Raw genomic sequence first — 23,369 nt, forward strand, 5'->3', positions numbered from 1 at the left:
GGCTTAATCTAACGAACATATCGGGGAGCTGGAGCCTTTATCTTTGTGGATGGTTTTGTTAGGTGTTTAGGCCAACACACAGATGAGCCATATTAATTTATAGGTAAAGTGACTCAACCAAGCCAAACCACTGCTTAAGGAGTTTGGGTTTGGGAAACTCATGGCCACGTGACTTCGTGAAAACTCAAAGGACAGCTCCGGGCTGAAGGTGTAGGTTTCTGGTGGATGGGGAAGCCGACCCACTGTATGCCAATGCTGCTTCCGAGGTGATGGAGGGAAAGCGCTGCGTACTTCTGCAACGAGGAGCAACGCGACAGCGAGCGCCGCCTCTGACTGCAGCGCACCCCCAACGCAGCGGCGCGGCCACCACGCATGCTCCACTCGCGCGCCCTTCCGCCACGCTCGACTGTGGGCCGCTGGGGGACCCGTAGAAGCCGGGCCGGGCCCTCCCTCGCGGTGTGACCCGGAAGGGAGCTGCTGAAGAGGCGGGGCCAGGACGGCGGGACCGGCCGCTGGCTCCCAGCGAGGGCCAAGCCGGGCGGTGGGAGGTGAGAGGAGGGTCCTGAGGCGACCCAGTCCCTGCCGCGTTCCCTTCCCGCTCCCAGACGCGGTCTCCGTGGGGTTGACGACGGGTGCCAGGTCTTGCTCTCTGAGATTCTCTCGGTCCTGTCAGCCTCCTCGGACCGCGCCCCCCCATCCTCACCCCGCCTCCTAAAGCCGTTCCGCTGCCCTAGTGGCTTCCGCCACCCCATGGTCTGCAAGCTTGGCCCTGACCTTCCTACACGCGTCTACCTGCTGTCTCATCCCCAGGTCCAGACCTCACCCCCACACCTCAGTTTACAGCTTCTGTTCTAGGCCCATGATAGTTCTGCTTCTACCCCCCACTTTAGCCCATCGGTTGTTTTACTTCACCCTGCTCATCGGTTCTCCATCGCTAAGTCACTTCCCTGCCTTGTGCCCCCAACCCCACCTCGACCCCCGCCACACTACTAGGACCCCTGCCCCCCATTGAGGTCCACATCCCATGTTTCCCCTCTTCTTCACGCTTTTTTTCTGTCGTCTTCTATCCCCGCCCCCCCCATTCCTACTCTTACCACTCCCCACTGTCCCCATTCTGCTTTATATCACACATACCTTTTCCTGATCACCAGCTTAGTCGTCTTCCCACTCCCATTTATCATCTTTTGGCTTAATGACTAAATTTATCTGAGGACTGCCCCTCCCTTCTCCAGCTAAGAATATTAGATTGTGTTTACTGAGCTCTCACGATGTGCTAGCGGCTGCTCTAGGTGCTTTACATACATGATCTTATTTAGTTTTTACCACAGCTTCATGGGGTGGGTATGAATACTGTTACCATGTTGAAGAGAAGAGAACTGAGGTTCAGGGATGAAGCAACTTGTCCAAAAAATAATCACAGAATAAGTGAAAGAGCCAGAATTCGAAGTCACTCTTAATCTGACTCTCCTCTGTGCCATATTGCGTCTCTAATATCTTCATCATCTCCTGACCTTATTTCCTACCCTTCAACTCCATGATCACCATCTCCATATTTATGAACCTCACCCTACATACAGCTTAAGTGCTAGGTGGGTCCTGGTCTTTTTTCCTATAATATAATCTGGCCCCTTCAGGCCCTCTCCTGCTCACAATACTCTGATACACTTTCCCATCCAGTTATCTGGATGTGGGTGCCCACTGCCCAGCCTCCGTTGTCTGTTTTCTCTATCTGCTATGGCCCACTCGTTTATATCCACATTCCAGCTTTATGCTGTCATTTTTACTCCCTCTCCTACCCCTCCTGCATCCTGACTATTCACATTTGTTCTGCCCCACTGTCTCCCATGCTGCTGTCCTGTCTGCCCACCCATGTTATCCTCCTAAGTCTTGATCTGTAGCCCTCAGCCATACTGCTCTTTTGCTTAGACTGTCCTGCTTAACTGTCATTCTTTTTGTTACCCTTTTCTTCTTATCCTCTCTTGTAACCTCTTCCATCTCTTAAACCCCTTCGTTTCATCCTGTTGTTGTTTCCACTGCATTCTCCTTCCTTATAAATCCCAAAGTATGTTCACGTTATGTATTTCATCCTATGCTTGGCTTTTTCTATTTGGCCTGTAACTTCCACCCTGCACCCAATCTATGTCTCAAGGTTCCACCCCGTCGGTGTAGTCTTTACCTTGGCCCTCATTACCTTTATCTTTCTCCTTCTGTGTCCCAGGAGGTCAGGATGGTGGGGGAACGGCGCGCTGGGGACGTCATGGTGCCCTTGGGGCCCCAGCTGCAGGCATATCCTGAAGAGCTTATTCGACAGCGGCCTGGGCATGATGGGCATCCTGAATACCTCATCCGATGGAGTGTTCTGAAGTGTGGGGAAGTGGGCAGAGTGGGTGTGGAAGAGGGTAGGACAGAGCACATCCTCATGTGGCTGTCAACCCCCGAAGTCTATGCCAACTGCCCCATGCTGTTAGGTGAGCGGGCTCTATCTAAGGGACCTCAGCATGAACAAGCTGGGGGTTCAGGAAGCTTTTCCTGCGATCCCGGAGGTCTGGATGACACAGCAATGGGAGAGATGGAGGCTGATGTGCGGGCACTGGTGCGCAGGGCTGCCAGGCAGCTGGCAGAAGGTGGGACCTCGAGCCTCACAGCTGCTGTGCTCCACACCATCCATGTGCTCAGTGCCTATGCCAGCATTGGGCCCCTCACTGGGGTCTTCAGGGAGACAGGAGCCCTGGACCTGCTTATGCACATGTTATGCAACCCTGAGCCTCAGATCCGTCGGAGTGCTGGCAAGATGCTGCAGGCTCTGGCAGCCCACGATGCTGGTAAGAGACAGTCAGGGGAAGAAGGAAAGTACTGGAGAAATTGGGGCCAGGAGGAGTAAAAACAGAAAGAGGAGGGATTGCCCAACTCTGTAAGAACTCCTAGTTCTTGAATTGCTGAATACCAATTCAATGCAAAAAAAAAAAAAAAAAGGAAAAATTAATAAACTATTACAGGTATATAAATAGGAAAAAATAATAGTACCTGGTTTATCTGTCCATTCTCAGTGCAGTGGCAGAGAAGAGACTAGGGTAGGTTTATATTTTTAAGTGGTGGGTTGAAATTTGTTGATTCTGAAATCAGTTTGGTGGGTTACAACCAACACTTTTTAATGTAGAATAACTAGTAGGTAGCACTTGGCAAGATAAGTTATGTAGCATTAAATAGATGTTTCAGTTGTACGTATGTGTATTTATATCAGGTTACCAAGTAAAATGTATATACCTTCCTGGGAGAGTCTCAGTTGCAAAGAAGTTTGAAAGCCCCTGGGGTAGGAGATAGATAGTTGAGGAAAGGCAGGGGAAGTATTGGGGATTGAGAAGATACAGACTGGGTATGGATTACAGGGAGTCGGGCTCACGTCCTTCTGTCACTGAGCCAGCAAGACGGCATCGAGCAGCACATGGATTTTGACAGCCGCTATACTTTGCTGGAGCTGTTTGCAGAGACCACATCCTCTGAGGAACACTGCATGGCCTTTGAGGGCATTCATCTGCCTCAGGTACTCTGGCAGCTATGGGGGAAATGCTGTGTACAAGGCCTAGGACGTCACTTCTGAAAATGTGGTTCGGGATTATGCGTCTGCACCAGAGCCACTTGGGGAGCTTGTTAAAATGAAGGTTCGAGCTTGCCTCCCCACTCAGAATTTCTGAGATTAGACCCCAGGAACTCCTTGTGTGTTATATAAATCACAGTTTTAGACCTACAAGTGTGGGGATAAGGCATTTACATTTTTCTGTAGAACATGATATTGTGGGGAAAGGAGAGGGGCTGAAGCTGGGAAAAGATGCACTTACACCATGGACTGTGTCCTACAGATCCCAGGAAAGCTGCTCTTCTCCCTGGTGAAACGTTACCTATGTGTCACCTCCCTGCTGGATCAGCTGAATAACAGTCCAGAGCCAGGGGCTGGAGACCGAGGCTCCCTGTCCCCAAGGGAGTTCAGCCGGGAGAAAAGCCGGGGGCAGCGGGAGCTGGAGTTCAGTATGGCGGTGGGCAGCCTCATCTCAGAGCTGGTGCGGAGCATGGGCTGGGCCCGGAACCTCAGCGAACAGAGCACGTCATCACCGCGGCCAACGCGGTCCATCTTTCAGCCCTGCGTTTCAGGCCCTAGTCTTTTGCTCCCTGCCATGGTTGCCACCCCTAGAAAGCAAGAACGGGCCTTCCGTCAGCGCTCTGAATTCTCGAGTCGCTGTGGCTATGGTGAGTATGTGCGAGAGACGCTGCAGGCTGGGATGCGAGTTCGCATGCTGGATGACTACGAGGAGGTCAGCGCTGGGGACGAGGGCGAGTTCCGGCAAAGCAACAATGGCGTGCCCCCTGTGCAGGTGAGCAAGGGCAGAGGTCATGTGTGGGACACTGTTGGGGATCTAGGTAGAAAGGTATAGGTGGGGCTTCCAAGTAGGGGGCTTTCTGGCAGGCCACCCATGGAGAAAACCCCCAAGGGGATTAGAATGGTTAAAGGGGGTTGGGAAAATTTGGAGGGCTGAGGAAATCTAGTGGGAGTGGGTGGGCTATGAGGCCAAGCAGACTCACACCCGGGAAACACAGCTGATATATACAGACACCCTCTAGCCCCCACCCATGGAGTTGGCTGGGAGGGAGTGTCAGAGCAGAGGCCATCAAGGTCAGGAGGAGATGAGAGGCAGGGCCCACCCTTTGGAGAGTGGAGTCTTTTGCCATACAGAGGCTTTCTGAAGCTTAGTCAGGTGTGCATCTGAGGACTGTGTGCCCAGCCTTATCCTCTCAAGCCTGCACCGCCCAGGGGTCAGAGGCCAATTCGTCCTTCTTTCTTCTTCCCTCCATACCAGGTCTTCTGGCAGTCAACGGGCCGCACCTACTGGGTGCACTGGCACATGCTGGAGATCTTGGGCCCTGAGGAAGCTGCTGAGGATGCGGCTTCAGGAGCTGTGGAGAAGGGGGCAGGGGCTCCTCTGCTGGGCACAGGTGAGCCTTAGAGGGCACGTGGACAGCATGTCTTTGAGCAGAGGAGTAGGACTGGGACAAAGCTACTCCTGACTAGGAGCTGCCCCAGAGATTCAGAAATGCACTCTGTTCCTGTTGGATGATGACATCCCTGTGCCTATATCCTCAGCACTTCCCTCCTGGGACTGGAAACCTGTGGAGGGGCTCTACTCTTTGCCATACCTCCAGCCTGAGCCTCAGAAGAATGAGCGATTGGGATACCTGACTCAGGCTGAGTGGTGGGAGCTGCTCTTCTTCATCAAGAAGCTGGATGTATGTGAGCAGCAGCCAATTTTCCAGAATCTTCGGGAGAACCTGGATGAGGTATCTTAGGCCTGAGACACTTGGTTTGTAGTGGATTTGGAGGTGAGATTCTCTAAGGGAGTTCTAGATAAGGGAGTGCTTAGGGGGAGGCTGGAGCTAGAGATGAGAGAGTATGAGGGGGCCTGCCGGGGAAGGAGACAAATCCCGTGAGGTCTGGTATGTAGAAGTGTGCAAGTCATGGCGGGAGGCGGCCACCCTGTCTATTACTGTCCCCTAGGACCTTTGCGTCTGCCCGTCCCTGAAATGCATACCTCCTTCTGTTGACAGACCCTGGGTGAAAAGGCCTTGGGGGAAATCTCCGTGCCCGTAGAGATGGCTGAGGGTCTGCTGCAGGTGCTCAGTAATCGGTTTGAGGGCAGTACCCTCAGTGACCTGCTCAACTCCCAAATCTACACCAAGTATGCACTGCTGCCTGATGAACTGAGCATCTCATCTTCTTCACGAAGTCACTCATGTTCTCCAAATCCAGAAGAGGAGTCCAAGTTGGAGGTCAACTTCTCAGAAGAAGAGACTGAGTCTCCCAAAGCAAAAGCTGAGCCCCCAAAGGCAGATGCAGACACTGCCAAGGGAAAAACTGAGCCCCCCATGGCACAGAGTGATTCACAGCTGTTTAACCAACTTCTGGTGACTGAGGGGATGGTTCTTCCCCCTGAGATGAAGGAGGCAGCCAGTGGTGAGTCAGGTGCTGGGAAGGGAGGGTGAAGAAGTTGGAACAAGTCCCGGGCAGTCCCCACAGAAGTAGTTAGGGTAGAGGAAAGCTGTGGAGGAAGATTGCTGTTGCATGGGAAAATGCTTTGGAAGCATTCATCCATCTTCCTTCCTTTGACCTTGAGTGTGTGTAACCAATCACTGCTCCCTATCTTCAGTATCCCTGGAAAAGGAGGGTCTGTTTTCTGGAATATCTTCATCTTCTGCGTTTGGCTATTAAATCCCTGGTGCAGAATTGGAAAAGTTCAGAATGCAAGCTACAGTAATGAATAATGTATTAAAATGTCAGTAGGATAACTGGGTTTGACCTTTAAACACTTCCAACTTGGAGCATCCTCAATTTTTTTAAGCCATTACCTTTCCCTCACCAATTTCAGAAATGGCTAGAGGCTTGCGGGGTCCTGGTCCACGCAGCTCCCTGGATCAGCATGTGGCAGCAGTCGTGGCCACCGTGCAGATATCCAGCTTGGACACAGACCTGCAGCTCTCAGGCCTCTATGCCCTCTCTCAGGCTGTGGAGGAGGCCACTGAGCGGGACCACCCTCTGGTCCGTCCTGACAGATCCCTGAGGTTAGAATGGTGGGGAAGGAAGGGGTTTTGGTTTAAGCTGCCATTGGGGGAGGATGGTGGTAGAGAGGGAAGGAGCTATATCAGGAATTTGAAAGGCTGGGACTAAAAGAAGGGTCAGCCTGAGGGAGTAGTCGAGCAGGAGGATGCAATAATATAATGGAATATCATAATATTCTTGGAGCACTTACTCTGTGTCAGGCTCTACATGCATTTTCTCATTAAATCCTTCTCTTTCTTCCTTCCTGAGGAAGAGTTGGTACTATGCTTATGGCATTGTATGGGTGAGGAAACTGAACCTTAGAGCATTTAAGAGTTTGCACAGAGTTTGATAGATAGCACAGCCAGGATTCAAATGTAGGTCCTGTTGGCCCTAGAGATTGAGTTCTTTTCTTTTCTTTTTTATCCCTTCCTGTTTTCTTTCTATTTTCAAAGGTATTTTTTAAATCACTACTTAATTATACAAATAATACACAAATACATTCTCATTTTGAAAGACCTGAAGGATGTAATAGAACATAGAAGGAAAAGACTAAGTCCTTCTTCACCACTGTTGCCAGTCTGCTGTGGATTCTTCAGACCGTCCATAGATTTACATTTGTTAGTGTGTTTCGAAATAGAACATCTTCTGAGTTTGTGTGTAAATAATTGTAATCGTACTACACGTTTCTGTGCTTTCCCTGCACACTCCTGCACACTCAGTGTGTCTAAGAAAGCTCTCCATGCCAGTCCACATAGAGCTGCCTCATTATTTTCTCTGATACACAGGATTCTGCATGTGATTATATCCAAGTTCAAGTACAGTGTTCTGATGGGTTCATTTTCCTCACAGCCGCCAACACTGGATACTATTATTTTTTAAATCTATCAGATTGGCAGAATTTTAAACGATTGGTGTCTTTGTTTTCATTTCTTAGTTCTAGTGAAGTTAAACACATTTGCCCACATTCAATGTGTTTCTTCTATAAATTTGTTCTTATCCTTGGCCCATTTTCTTATTGGGTCTTCATTTTTTTCTTACTGATTTGTAGGCACTCTGGATATGAATTGGTTATTTATGTTTCACATATTTTGCTGGTTATTTTTCAAAATCATGTTAACTATTTTCTGGGTGTAAAATAATATATGCCCACTGTAAAAAAAGAATTAGATGATTATGAAGATAAAAATCATCTGAAGACCTTTTGCAGAGAGAGTCACTGTTAACATTTTGGTAAACATCCTTACTTATATTCCTATATCCATTCATATATATTGCCCATGTTGTATTAACTTGTTTATAATAAGTCCTGGCTACACAAGGGGATTTATATTTAAAGCATATTTGATTCATGTTGTAGTCATCAAAAAGTTCATGAGAGAAGACAAATAAAGGCAGAACTTTCCCAGGCCACCTCCTCAACATACCTCTGTCCCTGTGGGGAAGAAATAAATCCATTTTTTTTTCTTGTGACACTCAATGTGATCTAGGAACTCTGGAGCACTTCTTCCTTTCCTTCAAATTAGCATTTCCATAGGACTGTCTCTCTAACTCATACTGCTTATCTCTTAACTTTGTGGACAGTGTCTTTCATTGTGCTGAAGTTTTAGAATTTTATGTTAGAATTAATTAATTAACCTTTAAGTAGGCTCTACGTCCAACATGGGGCTTGAACTCATGACCCTGAGATCAAGAGTCACCTATTCTACTGACCAAGCCAGTCAGTCACCCCTGCGTTAGAATATTTTAATTTTTTAATTTTTTAAATGTTTATTTTTTTGAGACACAGAGACAGAGCACAAATGGGGGGAGGGGCAGAGAGAGAGGGAGACACAGAATCCAAAGCAGGCCCCAGGCTCCGAGCTGTCAGCACAGAGCCCGATGCAAGGCCTGAACTCACAAACCGCGAGATCATGACCTGTGCTAAAGTCGGATGTTTAACCGACTGAGCCTCTCAGGTGCCTCTAGAATACTTTTAAACTTTTTAATGGCTTCTAGGTTTTGAGTGAGTCTGTCCTATTTCAAGATTATAAAAAGTATTTGTCTTTATTTTCTAAGGATAGCTATGGTTTTGTTTTTTACATTTACTTTAAAATCTGTTTGCAGTTTATTTATGCTGATGGAGTGAGGCAGAACCCCAACTGTAATTGTTTCAGGTGTCTCCACCTTATGTGTCACATGGTCCTTGCTCTTCTCATTGGCTGGGATGCCACCCTTACCTAGTGATCTGTATCTATCCTGCATCATTTCCAGAATTTTAATTTTTATAAATTTATGTTTTGTTAACTAGCAGACAAGTCTACCATTATTTCTTTCTAAACATTTCTTGACTATTCTTGCATATTTTCTCATCTTATGCCCAAATCTACCTGCCATATGTTTTGTAAAAAACCTTTCAAACATTGTGATTAGAATTACATTGAATTTATAGATTTGTTTGAAAAGGTAAACCAGGGCTGGCAGGGTGGCTTAGTCTGTTAAGTGTCCAACTCTTGATTTTTATTCCAGTCATGATCTCATGGTTGTGAGGTTGAGCCCCACTTTGGGCTCCATACTGGGCATGGAGTCTGCTTACAATTCTCCCTCCCTCTCCCTCTGTCCTTCTCCTACTTGTGTTTGACACGTGCATGTATGCACAGAGGTTTTTTCTCTCTTTCATTCTCTCCCAACAACAAAAAAAGAAAAGGTGAGCCAGAGTTGGTAACCATTTTGCTCTACTGCCTCCTTCATGAGGTGAGGAGCCAGAGGCAGTTAGCCTGCAGAGGAGAGGGAGTGAAGAGTGGAACTAAGGCAAGAGCAGCTTGGATAATGGTGGGGGTGATGGATCTTGGTGGAGAGGGTTGGACAGGGAGTCAGGTGTGACTTTTGGGATGGGGAACTCCAATGTCTCTTCTCTCTAAGAGAGAAGCTAGTGAAGACGCTGGTGGAGCTGCTGACCAACCAGGTGGGAGAGAAGATGGTGGTGGTGCTGGCCCTGCGCCTCCTCTACCTGCTCATGACCAAGCATGAGTGGCGCCCACTCTTTGCCAGGGAGGGTGGCATCTACGCTGTGCTGGTTTGCATGCAAGAATATAAGACTTCCGTCCTGGTGCAGCAGGCAGGGCTGGCGGTGAGTGGACTGGGCCTGGTGGGAGAGAGTGATGGGCAGGAGGGGCAGGCCGGGGGACCGCTGATCTTGAGGAGGTACTGTGGTGATTTAGACCAGGGAGGAGACATTAGGATGGAAAGATGCAGGTGGGTTGAAGGTTCTAGCGGAACAGCCTTTGTGATTGAACGTGTGTCGGAAGAAAGGGAGAATGTTTTTAAGAATGACTCCCAGGTTTAAAATGGAGCAGCAGAGGGGATGAGGAGGTCATTCACTAAGTGGGGGAATGTGGAAGGAGGAAGAGGTATGGAAAGAAGGTCTGGAATTGAGTTTTTAGGTTTGTTCAGTTTCCCATATCTTTTTAGTTACAGTTAGATATCTGGTTGGAGACTAATTTTCTGCATGTGACAAAATGATTTTTTACCCTTTGATCTGAGTGGTACCCTTACACAGAAAATACCCCCTCACCAGATGTGGGTGCCTTGCCACCTGGGCCAGAGGAAGGGGGGCCCTCATCCAGGGGAGCTTATAGAAGAATTAGCTTCCTGACTACTCCAGACACAAGTGCTGGCTGGTAGGAGGTGTGGACAGGGTGTGCTCTGTATAGCTTGGAGTCCCTGAGGGGGGCAGGTAGGCCTCATCCAGATCAGTTCTGAGAATGGATTCTGACAGTATAATGGCAACAACGCGGACAGGAGCCCCGGTCCCCTTAGGTTAGGCTGTCTCAGAGTGAGGTTGGGAGGCTCTTTTCCTGTGCGGGGCCAGCTAGGTGCTGCTCTGAAGAGCAGCCAAGCATTCATCATCTAGGCCGTGTTTGCTCAGAGAATTCCCCAACCCTTTCAGATTGCATGACCAAAATAAAGCATTTGCCCCTAAATTCAAACTCTTGCCCTGTAGCAAAATGGCATCATCTTATTTATAGCTTCAGGTTTATAGAATTCAGCTAACTGGGGAGATTGGGGTAACCAAAGGGAGAAAGCCTCGTTGTGACATAGCGTAATGGTAGCGTGGAGGATTCAGGCCTTATAAGGGAGAGTGTCCTGAGAATTAGTTCTAATCTTCTCCCTCCCTAGAGGGAAGAGAGGTATAGCTTTCATCTTAATTTCATTTTCTTTGTAGTACCAGCAGACACGTTCATGCATTCCAAGTATTTTTTCCTAGAATTCCAACCGCTCTTCCTGTGAGACAACCCAAGTAGTCTTGTCGAGGAGGGCTGGCTACTGGCTTTGGAGGTCAAGGGACATAGGTTTGAGAGTGTCGGCCTAGTGGTGGTGATTGAAGCGATGGGAGCAGATGAAGTTGTCTAGGGAGGGAGTACAGAGTGAGAAGGGGGCAGGAACTTCCACATTCAAGGATTTGGCAGAGGAATTCCAGGGAGGCAGGACAACCAAGAGTATATGAGATCCTGGCACTCAAGAGAAGGGAGGTTCTACAAAGGGAGGGGTGGTCCAGTGACATGGAAGACAATGTCAAAGTAAAGCCTTTGAATACAACTAGATGCTATGAAAGGGCCCCATCTTGAGAGGTAGCTACGGGAGGGGGCAGCCATCCCACTCAGTTTGCCTTGGCGCTGGCAGAGAGAAGTTGCTGGCTGATTTTATCACGGAGCCTCAGTATTTTCTTTGCTTTCTTCTCTTGTCTTTCTTTTTGTTTTTATCATTGGTGTCCCATCACCACCTCTTCCATTTCCATCTCCTACTCGACCTATTTGCCAACAGCTCAGCTGCCCCAAAGTTTGGGGTCAGAGAATGAGGGCCTGGCTCTCCTCTTTCTCTGCATGGCGGCTCTACCCATAACTAATTCTGCTTCCACATCCCCCTTGCAGGCACTGAAGATGCTGGCCATTGCCAGCTCCTCGGAGATCCCCACTTTTATCACTGGCCGAGATTCTATCCATCCTTTGTTTGATGCCCAGATGACCAGAGAGATCTTCGCCAGCATTGACTCAGCCACCCGCCCAGGCTCTGAGAGCCTGCTTCTTGCTGTCCCCGCAGCCGTGATCCTGATGCTGAACACAGAGGGGTCAGGGCATCACCCTCCAAATTCCTGCTAAGCCCCAACCCCCGCTGCTGCTCTGTCTATATTTCATGTGCTTCACAGAAATTCCCTTCATGTTGTTACCTCTGGATGAAACATTGGTGGCCCTCTCTGACTGTTACTGGTAGAGAGGCCAAGTGGTTGGGGGTAGGGAGATCCCCAGAGAGAGCAAGGGCACCCTGGCCTTCCTTCCTGGGGTTGGGAGGAGTGGCTTGAGATCAGGGAGCCAGATGTCCTGGCCTCACAGGAGTCCTGGAGCCCTCTCTTCCCCCAGCTGCAGGCCTCTTCCCCTCTGTGCTTGCTTCCTGCTTCCGTTGCATTCACTCTGTTTCAATTTCTTCCCGGGATTACCTCCCTCCTCCCAGGTGTTCCTCCGCAGTGAGAAACGGTCTGCTCCTGCTCAACCTGCTTCTGTGCAACCACCACACTCTGGGGGACCAGATTATAACCCGGGAGCTGAGAGACACCTTGTTCAGGCACTCTGGGATAGCACCGGAGACAGAACCCATGCCCACCACACGTACCATCCTCATGATGCTTCTCAATCGCTACTCAGAGCCGCCAGGCTGTCCTGAGCACACAGGTACCATTGTGGAGGGGGTGGTTCTGCCGAGGAATCAGGCAGTGCTGGCCTGTGGCCAGAAGGGTGAAGGCTTATGTACTAGTACCTTACTGGAAAGACATGACAAACCTTCAGGAAACGAGTAAGGGTTTTGGCACTCAAGTTAGATCTTAAGTAAAACTTCCTGACCAAGAGGAGAAGGATACTCTAGACTAGCGTTACCTAGAGTGAAGCCACCATGCAGGGTGCCTGACTGGCTCAGCCAGTAGAGCATGTGACTCTTGATCTCTGGGTTGTAAGTTCCAGCTCCATGTTGGGTGTAGAGATTACTTAAAAATAAAATCTTGGGGCACCTGGGTGGCTGAGTCGATTAGATGTCCAACTTTGGCTCAGGTCATGATGTTGCGGTTTGCGGGTTCAAGCTCCACATCAGGCTCTGTGCTGACAGCTCAGAGCCTGGAGCCTGCTTCAGATTCTGTGTCTCCCTCTCTCTTTGCTCCTCCCCCACTTGCGCTCTGTCCCTCTCTGTCTCCCAAAAAAGAATAAACGGTAAAAAAATAAAAAATAAAATCTTTAGGGGCACCTGGGTGGCTCAGTCGGTTAAGTGTCTGACTCTTGATTTCGGCTCAGGTCATTATCTCATGGTTTGTGAGTTCAAGCCCCATATGGGGCTCTGTCCTGACAGTGCAGAGCCTGCTTGGGATTCTCTCCTTTTCTCTCTGCCCCTCCCCTGTTGTGCACGTGTGCATGCTCTCTCTCTCTCTCTCTCTCTCTCTCTCTCTTTCTTTTAAAATAAGTAAAAACTTCAAAAAAATTTTTAAAAAATCTTTAAAGCCACCGTGCTAGGTAGTAGAGGGATGTAATTATAATAGCTAATATTTATTGGCTTATGTAACCACAAAGCTCCCATTTAATGATGAAACGTAATTGTATGACTATATGAGATTAAAAAGTTATGCGTTTAACATGACTAGTGTTTAGTGTTTGCCGAACTAAACTTTTTTCCAGATGCAGCTAGCTATATACTGGGGCCAGAGAAGAAAATCCCCACCGTTTGGTACAAACTACAGACAATCCTCCAAATAGGAGGAAAATTTGGGGGTGGTTTTCTGGACTTGTCCAGTTCGTGGTTTGACCAACTTGCATGACTCCTCTTCATACTCATGTTTTTCCTCCCATGCGTCTGGCAGCAGCACTGGAAACCCCTGGCACCGAGGGCCAGGATGGGTCCCCTAAGCATCTGATCCGGTCCCTAGCAGGGGGCCCGTCTGCGGAACTCCTACTGGGCTTAGAGCGGGTGCTGTGCCGGGAGGGCGGCCCAGGGGGCGCTGTGAGACCCCTCCTAAAGCGCCTCCAGCAGGAGACTCAGCCCTTCCTCCTGTTGCTGCGGACTCTGGATGCCCCGGGACCCAACAAAACTCTGCTGCTGACTGCATTGAGGTGAGGGCCCTGTTGGGGCACCCCTGCATCGGAGGTAAGGGGAGCTGCGGACTGCAGGGACTTTGCTTGTTTCATCCCGTCACTAGGGTCATGACTCGGCTACTGGATCACCCTGAGGCGATGGTCCTCCCCTGGCATGAGGTCTTGGAGCCCTGCCTCAACTGTCTGAATGGCCCTAGCAGTGACTCTGAGGTACCAGGGCCCCGATAAAGGCAGGGGAGGGAGAGGCAGCCTCTGGGGCGTTGGCTACCTTTGTGAGGCAATGGAAGGCAAAGCACAGCCTTTCTGGATGAGTCTGAACACTGAGAGGGGTGGAGAGGAAGGAATTTCCTCTAAGAATGCTCAGAACTGGGGCATTTGAAGAATAATCTTTTGCCTGCAGCTGGATTTTAGATTCTGGGTTTAGGAGAAGCCCACATTCACCAATCCAAACATTCCTCGCTCTCCACCCTCCCCGGTTTGTGGATTGTGGACCAAGGCTCAGGCACCAAGGTGGGCTCTTGAGAGCAAGAAGCATTGGAAGCTGTGCCCAGACCCTGCTTCTGGCACCTCTGGAGTCCCAGCACCCCCACTGTTCTGTCCCAGCCTTCTTTGGTACTCTCCTTTCCCTGGACTTTCAAACTTCTCCAAAGTCTCAGCCACCACATTCCCTTTTTGAACCCACCCCTCATCCTTTATGTGGCCTGCCCTTTGCGTCCCATACATTAATCTTGTGGCTCCGGGCTCAGATTGTTCAGGAGCTGCTCTGCTTTCTGCATCGCCTGGCCTCAATGCACAAGGACTATGCAGTGGTTCTCTGCTGCCTGGGAGCCAAAGAGGCCCTCTCCAAAGTCCTGGACAAGCACTCGGCTCAGCTGCTGCTGGCCTGTGAGCTTCGGGACCTGGTGACTGAGTGTGAAAAACACGCCCAGCTCTATAGTAACCTCACCTCCAGCATCCTGGCTGGCTGCATTCAGGTGAGGAGGCTTGTGGGTCCAGAGCTTAGGGAGAACATAAGTGAGAAGCAGGGGAAGGGGATTCGGTGTGTGTCCCTGTTTGGTAACCCTACTTGGCACAAGTGGTAGCAAATCTGGGGCACTTGTTTCCCAGCCTTTCTTTACCCCACATGGTCCCGTTCTGCCAAAATTTGTGAAGGGAGAGGTTGAGTGTTTTGTTGCTCCTTGACTTGTTCTCCATACCTGTTTCTGTGTGTTCTTCATGTTCTTCCTTCCTCGCCGCGCCCCTTCTCTCTGATGTTCTGGCTGTAGATGGTGCTGGGCCAGATCGAAGACCACAGACGAACCCACCGACCCATCAACATCCCCTTCTTTGACGTGTTCCTCAGGCATCTCTGCCAGGGTCTGTGTCCCAATCTGCTTTCTCCTGGCTCCCACCCCAGTATTTCTTCTCTCTGTCTTTTTACTTTTTTCTCTCTCAACTAACTTCCCACTTGCCCCCAGGCTCCAGTGTGGAAGTGAAGGAGGACAAGTGCTGGGAGAAGGTGGAGGTGTCTTCCAACCCTCACCGGGCCAGCAAGCTGACGGATCGAAACCCCAAGACCTACTGGGAGTCCAATGGCAGCACCGGCTCCCACTACATCACCTTGCACATGCACCGTGGTGTTCTTATTAGGTGTGAACATGCCCATGTGCACCATAGGTGCACACACACGTGTGTGGGAATATTCTGATACACCCCAGCATATATTCTCCAAAGCACCCACATACACGCAACCCTGTCTGTAACCCCTATGTGTGAGACACACTCCAACCCATTTTGTGCAGTAAACAGATAGACACATTGATCTGCATTCCTTGTGCAGTATAGACATCCTCACTCCCTGAGCCTGGTGATGTGCTCCGCCCACAGGTATAGATGTCACTATCCTGTGCATGGTGTTGAGGGAGATTGACAACTGCCTTATTCACTCTTCCCATGGGTGCTTGTTTAATGTATACTCTGTGCCAGGCACTGGGCCAGGGTCTGGGGCTATAAGGACAATAAGATATGGTACCCGTCTTCAGGGAACTTGCAGTCTTCTTGGGGAACTAGGCTGGAGAATCAATAAGAGAAAGAAAAACCACCATGTGCCCTGGACCCTGAGGCCAAGTAAGAGGTGGGAGAAGCCTTCTAGAAGGTGGGGCTAAGTGAGCAGAGCTCCAAAGTAGAAATTAGCTGTGTAAATAGAAGGAAGTGGGAAGTCCAGGCAGAGGGACAGCATATGTGCAAAATGTTAGTAAGAAATGTAATGATGTATTTGGGGGAAACTTAAGTAACTGTGTTTGTCTGGAATGAAGGGTGTTTGTCGTGAAATGGCAGAAGACCGCCATAAAACTAGGCAGAGCCAGACCACAGAGAGTTTTGTGAGCTAAGAAGTTTGAGCTTTATTCTGGAACTTGGGGAGCCATTGAAGGATTTTAAGGAGAGAAGAGACAAAACAAGATTTTTTTTTTTTTTAATTTAGAAAAGTCACTCTGGCAATCATGGCAGTTTGGGTTGGAGGCCGGAGAAAGATTTGGAAGGTTTATGCAGTGATCTAGTTGAGAAATGAATGTCTTCAGTTAGGCACAGGGAGTGGGAATAGTGAGGGGTGGCAGACTGGGAGATCTCAAGGGGCAGAGTCTATAGGACATGCCATTGACATGAGGGAAGCCATGAGTGGGAGAAGTCATAGTGACAGAGTGCTCTGGTAGATGGCAGTTTTCTTTCCCAAGAAGGATGATGGAAGAGGAGCAGGCTTCTGTGGATGGATCATGGTTCCATTTAGGCATGTTGACTTAGAGGTACCTATGCATTGTGACATGGAAATGTCTGTTGGGTACATGGTATGAAAGCTAAGAGGAGCCATCTAGTGTAGACATGTGGATTTGGAGTAGAGTATTCGTTTTTTGCTTGAAACTATGGTTTTTAAATAAAGTCATTTTGAAGAAAAAATTCATTTTGGGGAAAGATAGGAGAGCAGGGGATCCGGGAACACTGACACTTAAGGAGGCAGCAGAGAGGCAAGGAGTCTGAGGAAGAAGTGGTAGGTTGAAGTCACTTTGAACAAAGACCAGGGTCCCTGTTCTAACTGATTGTTTTCTCTTGTCTCAGGCAGCTGACTTTGCTCGTGGCCAGTGAGGACTCAAGTTACATGCCAGCCAGAGTGGTTGTGTTTGGGGGTGACAGTGCCAGCTGCATCAGCACTGAGCTCAACACGGTGAGGACCCTGGTGCCCTCCCCCACCTTGACCTTACTCCATATTCCTTCCCCCAGGCAGGCATTGCCTGCAATCATAAGCAGTGAGAGCAGAGTTCGGGAAGCAGATTCGTGCGGGTTTGTGGGCTCGGTGCAGAAGTAAAGGGCACACACCATCACAAGACTTGTGGCTGCTATCAATAGTCCGTCCAACCCCACTTCCAGAGGTGACAGTTCTCTCTCCTCCCCTGCCCCATCAGGTGAATGTGATGCCCTCTGCCAGCAGGGTGATCCTCCTGGAGAACCTGAACCGCTTCTGGCCCATCATCCAGATCCGCATAAAGCGCTGCCAGCAGGTAGAGTGAGGGAAGAGGCTGGGCTGGGAATCACGGGGTAGTACAGGGTCTCCATAGTGACTGCATTCCCCAGCACTTGGGGGGCCAGGCTCAGGCCACATACCTGCTCCGGGATGGCCCAGAAGCCTGTTGAGTTCCAGAGATGTGAGAATATCTCAAGTGCCTCCAAGGGAATTCAGGGTGTGAGGCCTGGCTTTTTCTTGGTAGTGCTTGGTAGCTGGGTGGCTTAGGTGACTGACAAGTGTGTGCATGTTACAGGGTGGCATCGACACCCGGGTTCGAGGTGTGGAGGTCCTGGGCCCGAAGCCCACTTTCTGGCCACTATTCCGGGAGCAGCTGTGTCGCCGTACCTGTCTCTTCTACACCATTCGGGCACAAGCCTGGAGCCGGGACATAGCAGAGGACCGCAGGCGCCTCCTCCAGCTCTGTCCCAGGTGGGTGGGGCAGACAATGGCTGGGGTTGAAGGGAGCAGGGAGAGGTTAATGGATCAGGAGGACACTGCTAAGAAGTAGGTGGTGGGAGACTTCTGCAGAAGTCTGAAAGGTAAAGCAGCGGCCGGGACAAGAGGGGAGGGTGAACACAGGTGAGAAGTGCATGCTGATGGCTGCGAGCTGGTTAGGGGACTGAGCATGGTGGGATTGGGAGCTGACTGTGCTTGAGTGGAGGCCTCACAAAAACCTGTGCCTTAAATCCTTGACCACACACCTCTTATTCCCAGACTGAATAGGGTTTTGCGCCACGAGCAGAATTTTGCTGATCGCTTCCTCCCTGATGATGAGGCTGCCCAAGCGCTGGGCAAGACCTGCTGGGAGGCCCTGGTCAGCCCCCTGGTGCAGAACATCACCTCCCCCGGTAACCATCGCGACCCCTGGCCCCACTAACCAGTTCCTCATAATTGTTCCCAGGGATCACCTGAGTTAATGCTCTTGGTTATCTTGGTCCCTGTCTTTATCCCCGAAGGCCTGTCACCTCAGTGCTCCTCTCCTTCCTGCCCCAGGGACTACTGGGTATTTGAATCTTCTCTACCCCACCCCCAACCTGTTAGCGTACCCCTAGACTCCCAATGAAGTAAGCCTTGGTGATGGGAGGGCTTGACCTGGCTGCCCGCCCCAACCAAGGCTTTTTGTATAATTGGGCCTTTTCTCTCCTCTTCCTGGGCTATCTGTTCCCCTATTTCCCATCAGCTGTTTCTGGTCTGTCTTCTTTTAGATGCGGAAGGTGTGAGTTCCCTGGGATGGCTGCTGGATCAGTACTTAGAGCAAAGGGAGAGCTCTCAGAACCCCCTGAGTCGAGCGGCATCCTTTGCCTCTCGAGTTCGTCGCCTTTGTCACTTGCTGGTGCATGTAGAGCCTCCGCCTGGGCCTTCTCCTGAACCATCCACTCGGCCTAGTAAGTCCCAGCCATGGCCTGTTGAGCTGAGAATCTGGCCAGTGGTGATACCTGGCTCCTTCCCCTCTTGGATCTTACTTTTCCTGACTGCTCTGTGCGCACCTTTCCAGGGGTCAGTACCCCAGATCCCCTAGATTCACTCAGGGGCTGAGATGAAACCCCTTCCTTTGCCCTCTGTCTCCACAGTCAGCAAGAACAGTAAGGGCCGGGATCGGAGCCCCGGGCCTTCACCAGTTCTTCCAAGCAGCAGCCTGAGGAACATAACCCAGTGCTGGCTGAGCGTGGTGCAAGAGCAGGTGAGTGGAAGGAAGTGCAGTGGGAGGCGGGGCAGGGCTGCTAGGCTATTGCATGTGGGACCACACCTTTTATGCTATTTCTCCTCTCTTCTCAGGTCAGCAGGTTCCTGGCTGCAGCCTGGAGGGCCCCCGACTTCGTGCCTCGGTACTGCAAACTCTACGAGCACTTGCAGAGAGCAGGTTCGGAGCTCTTTGGGCCTCGGGCAGCCTTCACGCTGGCTCTGCGCAGTGGCTTCTCCGGCGCGTTGCTACAGCAGTCCTTCCTCACCGCTGCTCACGTGAGTACTACCAGCCTCCTGGTCACCACTGAGAGCTGGCTTCTTTCTCTGCCTTTCGCCTCCTCTCACTGCCCACTCTCCTGCTCCACTCCCTCTTCATGGTTGGCCTGTGCCCTTTCCATTGCCCCCAGATAAGTGAGCAGTTTGCCAGGCACATCGACCAGCAGATCCAGGGCGGCCTGGTTGGTGGAGCCCCTGGAGTGGAAATGCTGGGGAGGCTTCAGCGGCACCTGGAGCCCATCATGGTCCTTTCTGGCCTGGAGCTGGCTACTACTTTTGAGCACTTCTACCAGTGAGTGCAGGTCTGAGAGGTAGGGGAGGGGAGACCTAGGGCCTAGAAAGGGTGAAGATTTGAGTCTTGGAGAGAAGATGGAGGAGGAGGGACTAAGATACAGAGATGGCCATGGCACTGGTGGAAAGGGAGCAGGGAGGAAGAGGGGAAGCAGGGTGGAGTGCCCACACTGAGGCTTGGCCCGGCCTGTGTGTGACACTGCAGGCACTACATGGCAGACCGTCTCCTGAGCTTGGGCTCGAGCTGGCTGGAGGGGGCCGTGCTGGAGCAGATCGGCCTCTGCTTCCCCAACCGCCTCCCCCAGCAGATGCTGCGGAGCCTGAGCATGTCCGAGGAGCTGCAGCACCAGTTCCATCTCTTCCAGCTCCAGCGGCTTGACAAGCTGCTCTTGGAGCAGGAGAATGAGGAAGAACAGGGCCTGGACGAAGAAGAGGTAAGAGCAAGGGAAATGAGAGGGAGAATAGGAGAGCAAAAGACTAGACCAAAGAAGGGAGCCCAAGAGCCCTTGAAATCCTTCTATCTCTCAGGAGGAAGCAGAGGAAGAGGAGGCTGAGAAAGAACTATTTATCGAAGATTCAAGTCCAACAGTTTCCATACTGGTCCTGTCACCACGCTGCTGGCCGGTCTCCCCACTCTGCTACCTGTACCATCCCAGAAAGTGCCTTCCCACTGAATTCTGTGATGCCCTTGACCGCTTCTCCAATTTCTACAGCCAGAGTGAGGAGATAGGGACAGGCAATTGGAGATTGGGGTGAGATTTGGGGTGGCAGGAGAGGAAGTGGAGAGGACCTGTGGACAGAAATGTGTAGATATGAACAAAAATGGTCTCTAGGCAGAGCAGTCTCCTAGGGAAGGGTGAAAAGGTGGGTTAGATCTTTATTAGTATCTCTCATTATTGCTCTCACTTTTGTATGAATTTGTTCTGTTTTTCTAACTTCAAGTTGCATGCCTACTTAACTTTTAGTCTTTTCAGGCTTCTTTCCAAGTAAAAACATTTAAGGGTATTCATTTCCCTCTCAATATTGCTTTAGCTGCATTCTGTAAGTTTTTTTGGTTTTTGGATTTTTTTAAGATTTGTTTTTATTGTAGTATACTTAGTTTTCAGTACAGTATAGAAATCTTAGCTGTGACTTAATGAATTGTATATACTTATACACTCCCATAACCACCCCCAGAGCATTTCCTGCACCCCAGAGTACTTCTTCACGTATGTCCCTTTCTAGTTAGTATCTTCTTCCAAGAGAAACCTTCTGCCTCCTAGTACCATAGATTTTTGCCTGTATGTGAACATCATATAAATGGAATAATAGGGTATGTATTCTGCTGTGTCCAGTTTCTTTCAGCTTAGTATCTGTGAGAGCTATTCAGGTTGTCAGTTATCACTACTTTTTTCTTTGAGTTACTGATTCATTTCCATTGTATGAATATATTTGCCCTTTCTGCTGTTGATGGACATTTGGGATGTTGCCTAAGTTTTTATTATGTAGTATGTTAGTATTTGGTATTTTTAAGTTCTAAGAATTTTCTAATTTCCATTGTTATTTCTACTTTGGTCTATTAATTTTTTAAAAGCATATTTTAAAATTCCCAAACCAGTTTTTCTTTGCTTAGTTGTCTTTTTATTTTAGATTTTGACCCTCATTCCATTGTAGCTAAAGAACCTGGTTTCTGTGATTCTGAATCTTTGCAATATGTTGACACTTCCTTTATGGCCTAGTAGATAGTCACATTTTGTAAATGTTCCATGTGTGATTAAGAAGAATATGTATTCTTCAGCTGCTGGCTATAGGCTTATTCATATTCCATTAAATTGACTTAATTACATTGTTCAAATCTTACAAACCTTACTCATTTTTGTCTGCCTGTTCTATTACTGAGAGAGGTGTATTAAGATCTATTATGATAGTGAATTTTTAAACTTCTCATCATGTCAGTTTTGCTATCTATCTATCTATCTATCTATCTATCTATCTATCAACTATATTTTTAAGTAGGCCTCATGTTTAGCATGGAGCCCCACACGGGGTATGAATAATGACCCTGAGATTGAGGCCTGAACTGAGGTCAGGCATTAGATGCTTAACCAACTGAGACACCCAGGCACCCCACTTTATATATTTTTTGACTATGTTATTAGATAAAAGTTTTAAATCATTCAACAGTACTGTCCAGAACTTTCTGCAGTGATGGAAAAGTTCTTTTCTGCACTGTTTGGTATGGTGGCCATTTGTGGCTATTGAAGTGTGACTAGTGCAACTGAGGAAATGAATGTTTAACTTTGTTTAGTTAGCCAGTTTAGCCACATGTGGCTACCATAATGGACTATGCAGGTTTAGAAACTTCATAGTTAATTAAACTTTTTTAAAAGTTTACTTGTTAATTTTGAGAGAGAGAGAGAGAGAGCAGGGGAGGGGCAGAGATAGAGGGAGAGAGAATCCCTAGCAGGCTCCTTGCTGTCAGGGAGCCCGATGTGGGGCTCAATCCCATGAACCATGAGATCATGACCTGAGCCAAAATCAGGAGTTGGATGCTTAACCAACTGAGCCACCCAGGTGCCCCTCAACTTTATTATTATGAAATCATCTCCTTTCTTTCTAGTAAAGCTTTTTCTCTCAAAGTCTATTTTTATCTGGTATTATTAAATACCAGCTTTCTTTGGTTAGTGATTTTCCAGAATATCTCTTTCTATCCTTTTACTTTTTAAAGAGGGATTGATAACTTTTTTAGATTTCTTTTACTGTGGTGAAATATGAATAACATAAAATTGCCATTTTAATTTTTTAAGATCTGATTTTTTTTAACTTTTTAATATTTTTAATTTATTTTTGAGAGAGAGAGACAGAGTGCTAGCAGGAGAGGGACAGAGAGAAAGGGAGACACAGAATCAGAAGCAGGCTGCAGGCTCTGAGCTGTCAGCACAGATCCTGACATGGGGCCTGAACCCACAAACCGTGAGATCATGACCTGAGCTGAAGTCAGATGCTTAACTGACTGAGCCACCCAGGCACCCTGAGATTTTATTTTAAGTAATCCCTACACCCAACTTGGGGCTCAAACTCACAACCCCAAGATCAAGAGTCATATGCTCCACTGACTAAGCCAGCCAGGCACCCCCTCCATTTTTAACCATTTTAGGTGGACAATTCAGTTATCCTTTTACTTAAATTTTTTTACTTGGAAATAACTTCAAATTTACAGAAAATAATGCAAAGAACACTCATATACTCTTTATCCATATTCACCTTTTCTTAATATTTTGCCCTATTTGCTTTTATCATTTGCTCTTTGTGTATATATACATTTATAAAATGTGTATTTATGTGTGCGCGCGTGCACACACACACACACACACACACACACACATCCTTTTTTCCCCCAGACCACTGTGAGTAAATTGCATATATGCTGGCCTTTTGCCTCTAAGTACTTTAATATATATTTCCTAAGAATCATGGTGTTCTCTTATATAATAATCATTCATTTATCAGTTTCAAAAATTTAACATTGCTGTAATACTTTACCTTCCACATTCCAATTTTGTCAATCGACTCTATAATGTCTTTTTTTAGTTGAAGACAACATTCAATTTAGGATCATCTATTATGTTCAGTTGTCATGTCTCTAGTCTCCTTAATTTGGAACAGTTCCTCAGCCTTTTTTTGTCTTTTATGACATTGACGCCTTTGGAGAATATAGTCATTTAAAATTTTCTAGGGGCATCTGGGTAGCTCAGTCGTTTAAGTGTCCATCTCTTGATTTTGGCCCAGGTCTTGATCTCATGGTATGTGAGATTGAGCCCCATATGGGGCTCTGTGCTGATAGCACAGAGCCTACTTGGGATTCTCTCTCTCCCTTTCTCTCTGCCCCTCCCCTGCTCACAGACACTCTCTCTCA

General features: G+C 48.7%; 1 protein-coding gene across 16 annotated transcripts in view; it reads left to right on the plus strand.

The window, feature by feature from the left end:
- The first annotated feature begins 419 nt into the window (after positions 1–419).
- The window catches only part of CUL9 (cullin 9), a 36,760-nt gene continuing 13,810 nt past the window's right edge, over positions 420–23,369 (plus strand). For 10 of the 16 annotated variants that reach the window (XR_006717222.1, XM_045498298.1, XM_045498289.1 and 7 more), the window contains exons 1-26: positions 421–548; positions 2,219–2,822; positions 3,387–3,541; positions 3,858–4,367; positions 4,851–4,986; positions 5,135–5,328; positions 5,596–6,001; positions 6,414–6,606; positions 9,485–9,692; positions 11,494–11,690; positions 12,071–12,288; positions 13,458–13,707; positions 13,794–13,899; positions 14,436–14,663; positions 14,955–15,045; positions 15,147–15,318; positions 16,780–16,885; positions 17,124–17,219; positions 17,478–17,653; positions 17,939–18,072; positions 18,430–18,609; positions 18,796–18,905; positions 19,001–19,183; positions 19,315–19,475; positions 19,680–19,908; positions 20,003–20,192. Coding sequence is in view for 13 of the 16 variants with exons in the window: in XM_045498298.1 (XP_045354254.1) it covers positions 2,228–2,822; positions 3,387–3,541; positions 3,858–4,367; positions 4,851–4,986; positions 5,135–5,328; positions 5,596–6,001; positions 6,414–6,606; positions 9,485–9,692; positions 11,494–11,690; positions 12,071–12,288; positions 13,458–13,707; positions 13,794–13,899; positions 14,436–14,663; positions 14,955–15,045; positions 15,147–15,318; positions 16,780–16,885; positions 17,124–17,219; positions 17,478–17,653; positions 17,939–18,072; positions 18,430–18,609; positions 18,796–18,905; positions 19,001–19,183; positions 19,315–19,475; positions 19,680–19,908; positions 20,003–20,192 (5,224 nt within the window). In the remaining 3 variants the exon portion in view is untranslated. Of the gene's footprint in view, positions 549–2,218; positions 2,823–3,386; positions 3,542–3,857; positions 4,368–4,850; positions 4,987–5,134; positions 5,329–5,595; positions 6,002–6,413; positions 6,607–9,484; positions 9,693–11,493; positions 11,691–12,070; positions 12,289–13,457; positions 13,708–13,793; positions 13,900–14,435; positions 14,664–14,954; positions 15,046–15,146; positions 15,319–16,779; positions 16,886–17,123; positions 17,220–17,477; positions 17,654–17,938; positions 18,073–18,429; positions 18,610–18,795; positions 18,906–19,000; positions 19,184–19,314; positions 19,476–19,679; positions 19,909–20,002; positions 20,193–23,369 lie in introns of all 16 variants that reach the window. The other 6 variants (XM_045498299.1, XM_045498290.1, XM_045498294.1 and 3 more) reach the window with 2 other exon arrangements.

This window comes from Leopardus geoffroyi, chromosome B2, assembly GCF_018350155.1.
Source record: "Leopardus geoffroyi isolate Oge1 chromosome B2, O.geoffroyi_Oge1_pat1.0, whole genome shotgun sequence".
In the NCBI taxonomy this organism is placed as follows: Eukaryota; Metazoa; Chordata; class Mammalia; order Carnivora; family Felidae; genus Leopardus; species Leopardus geoffroyi.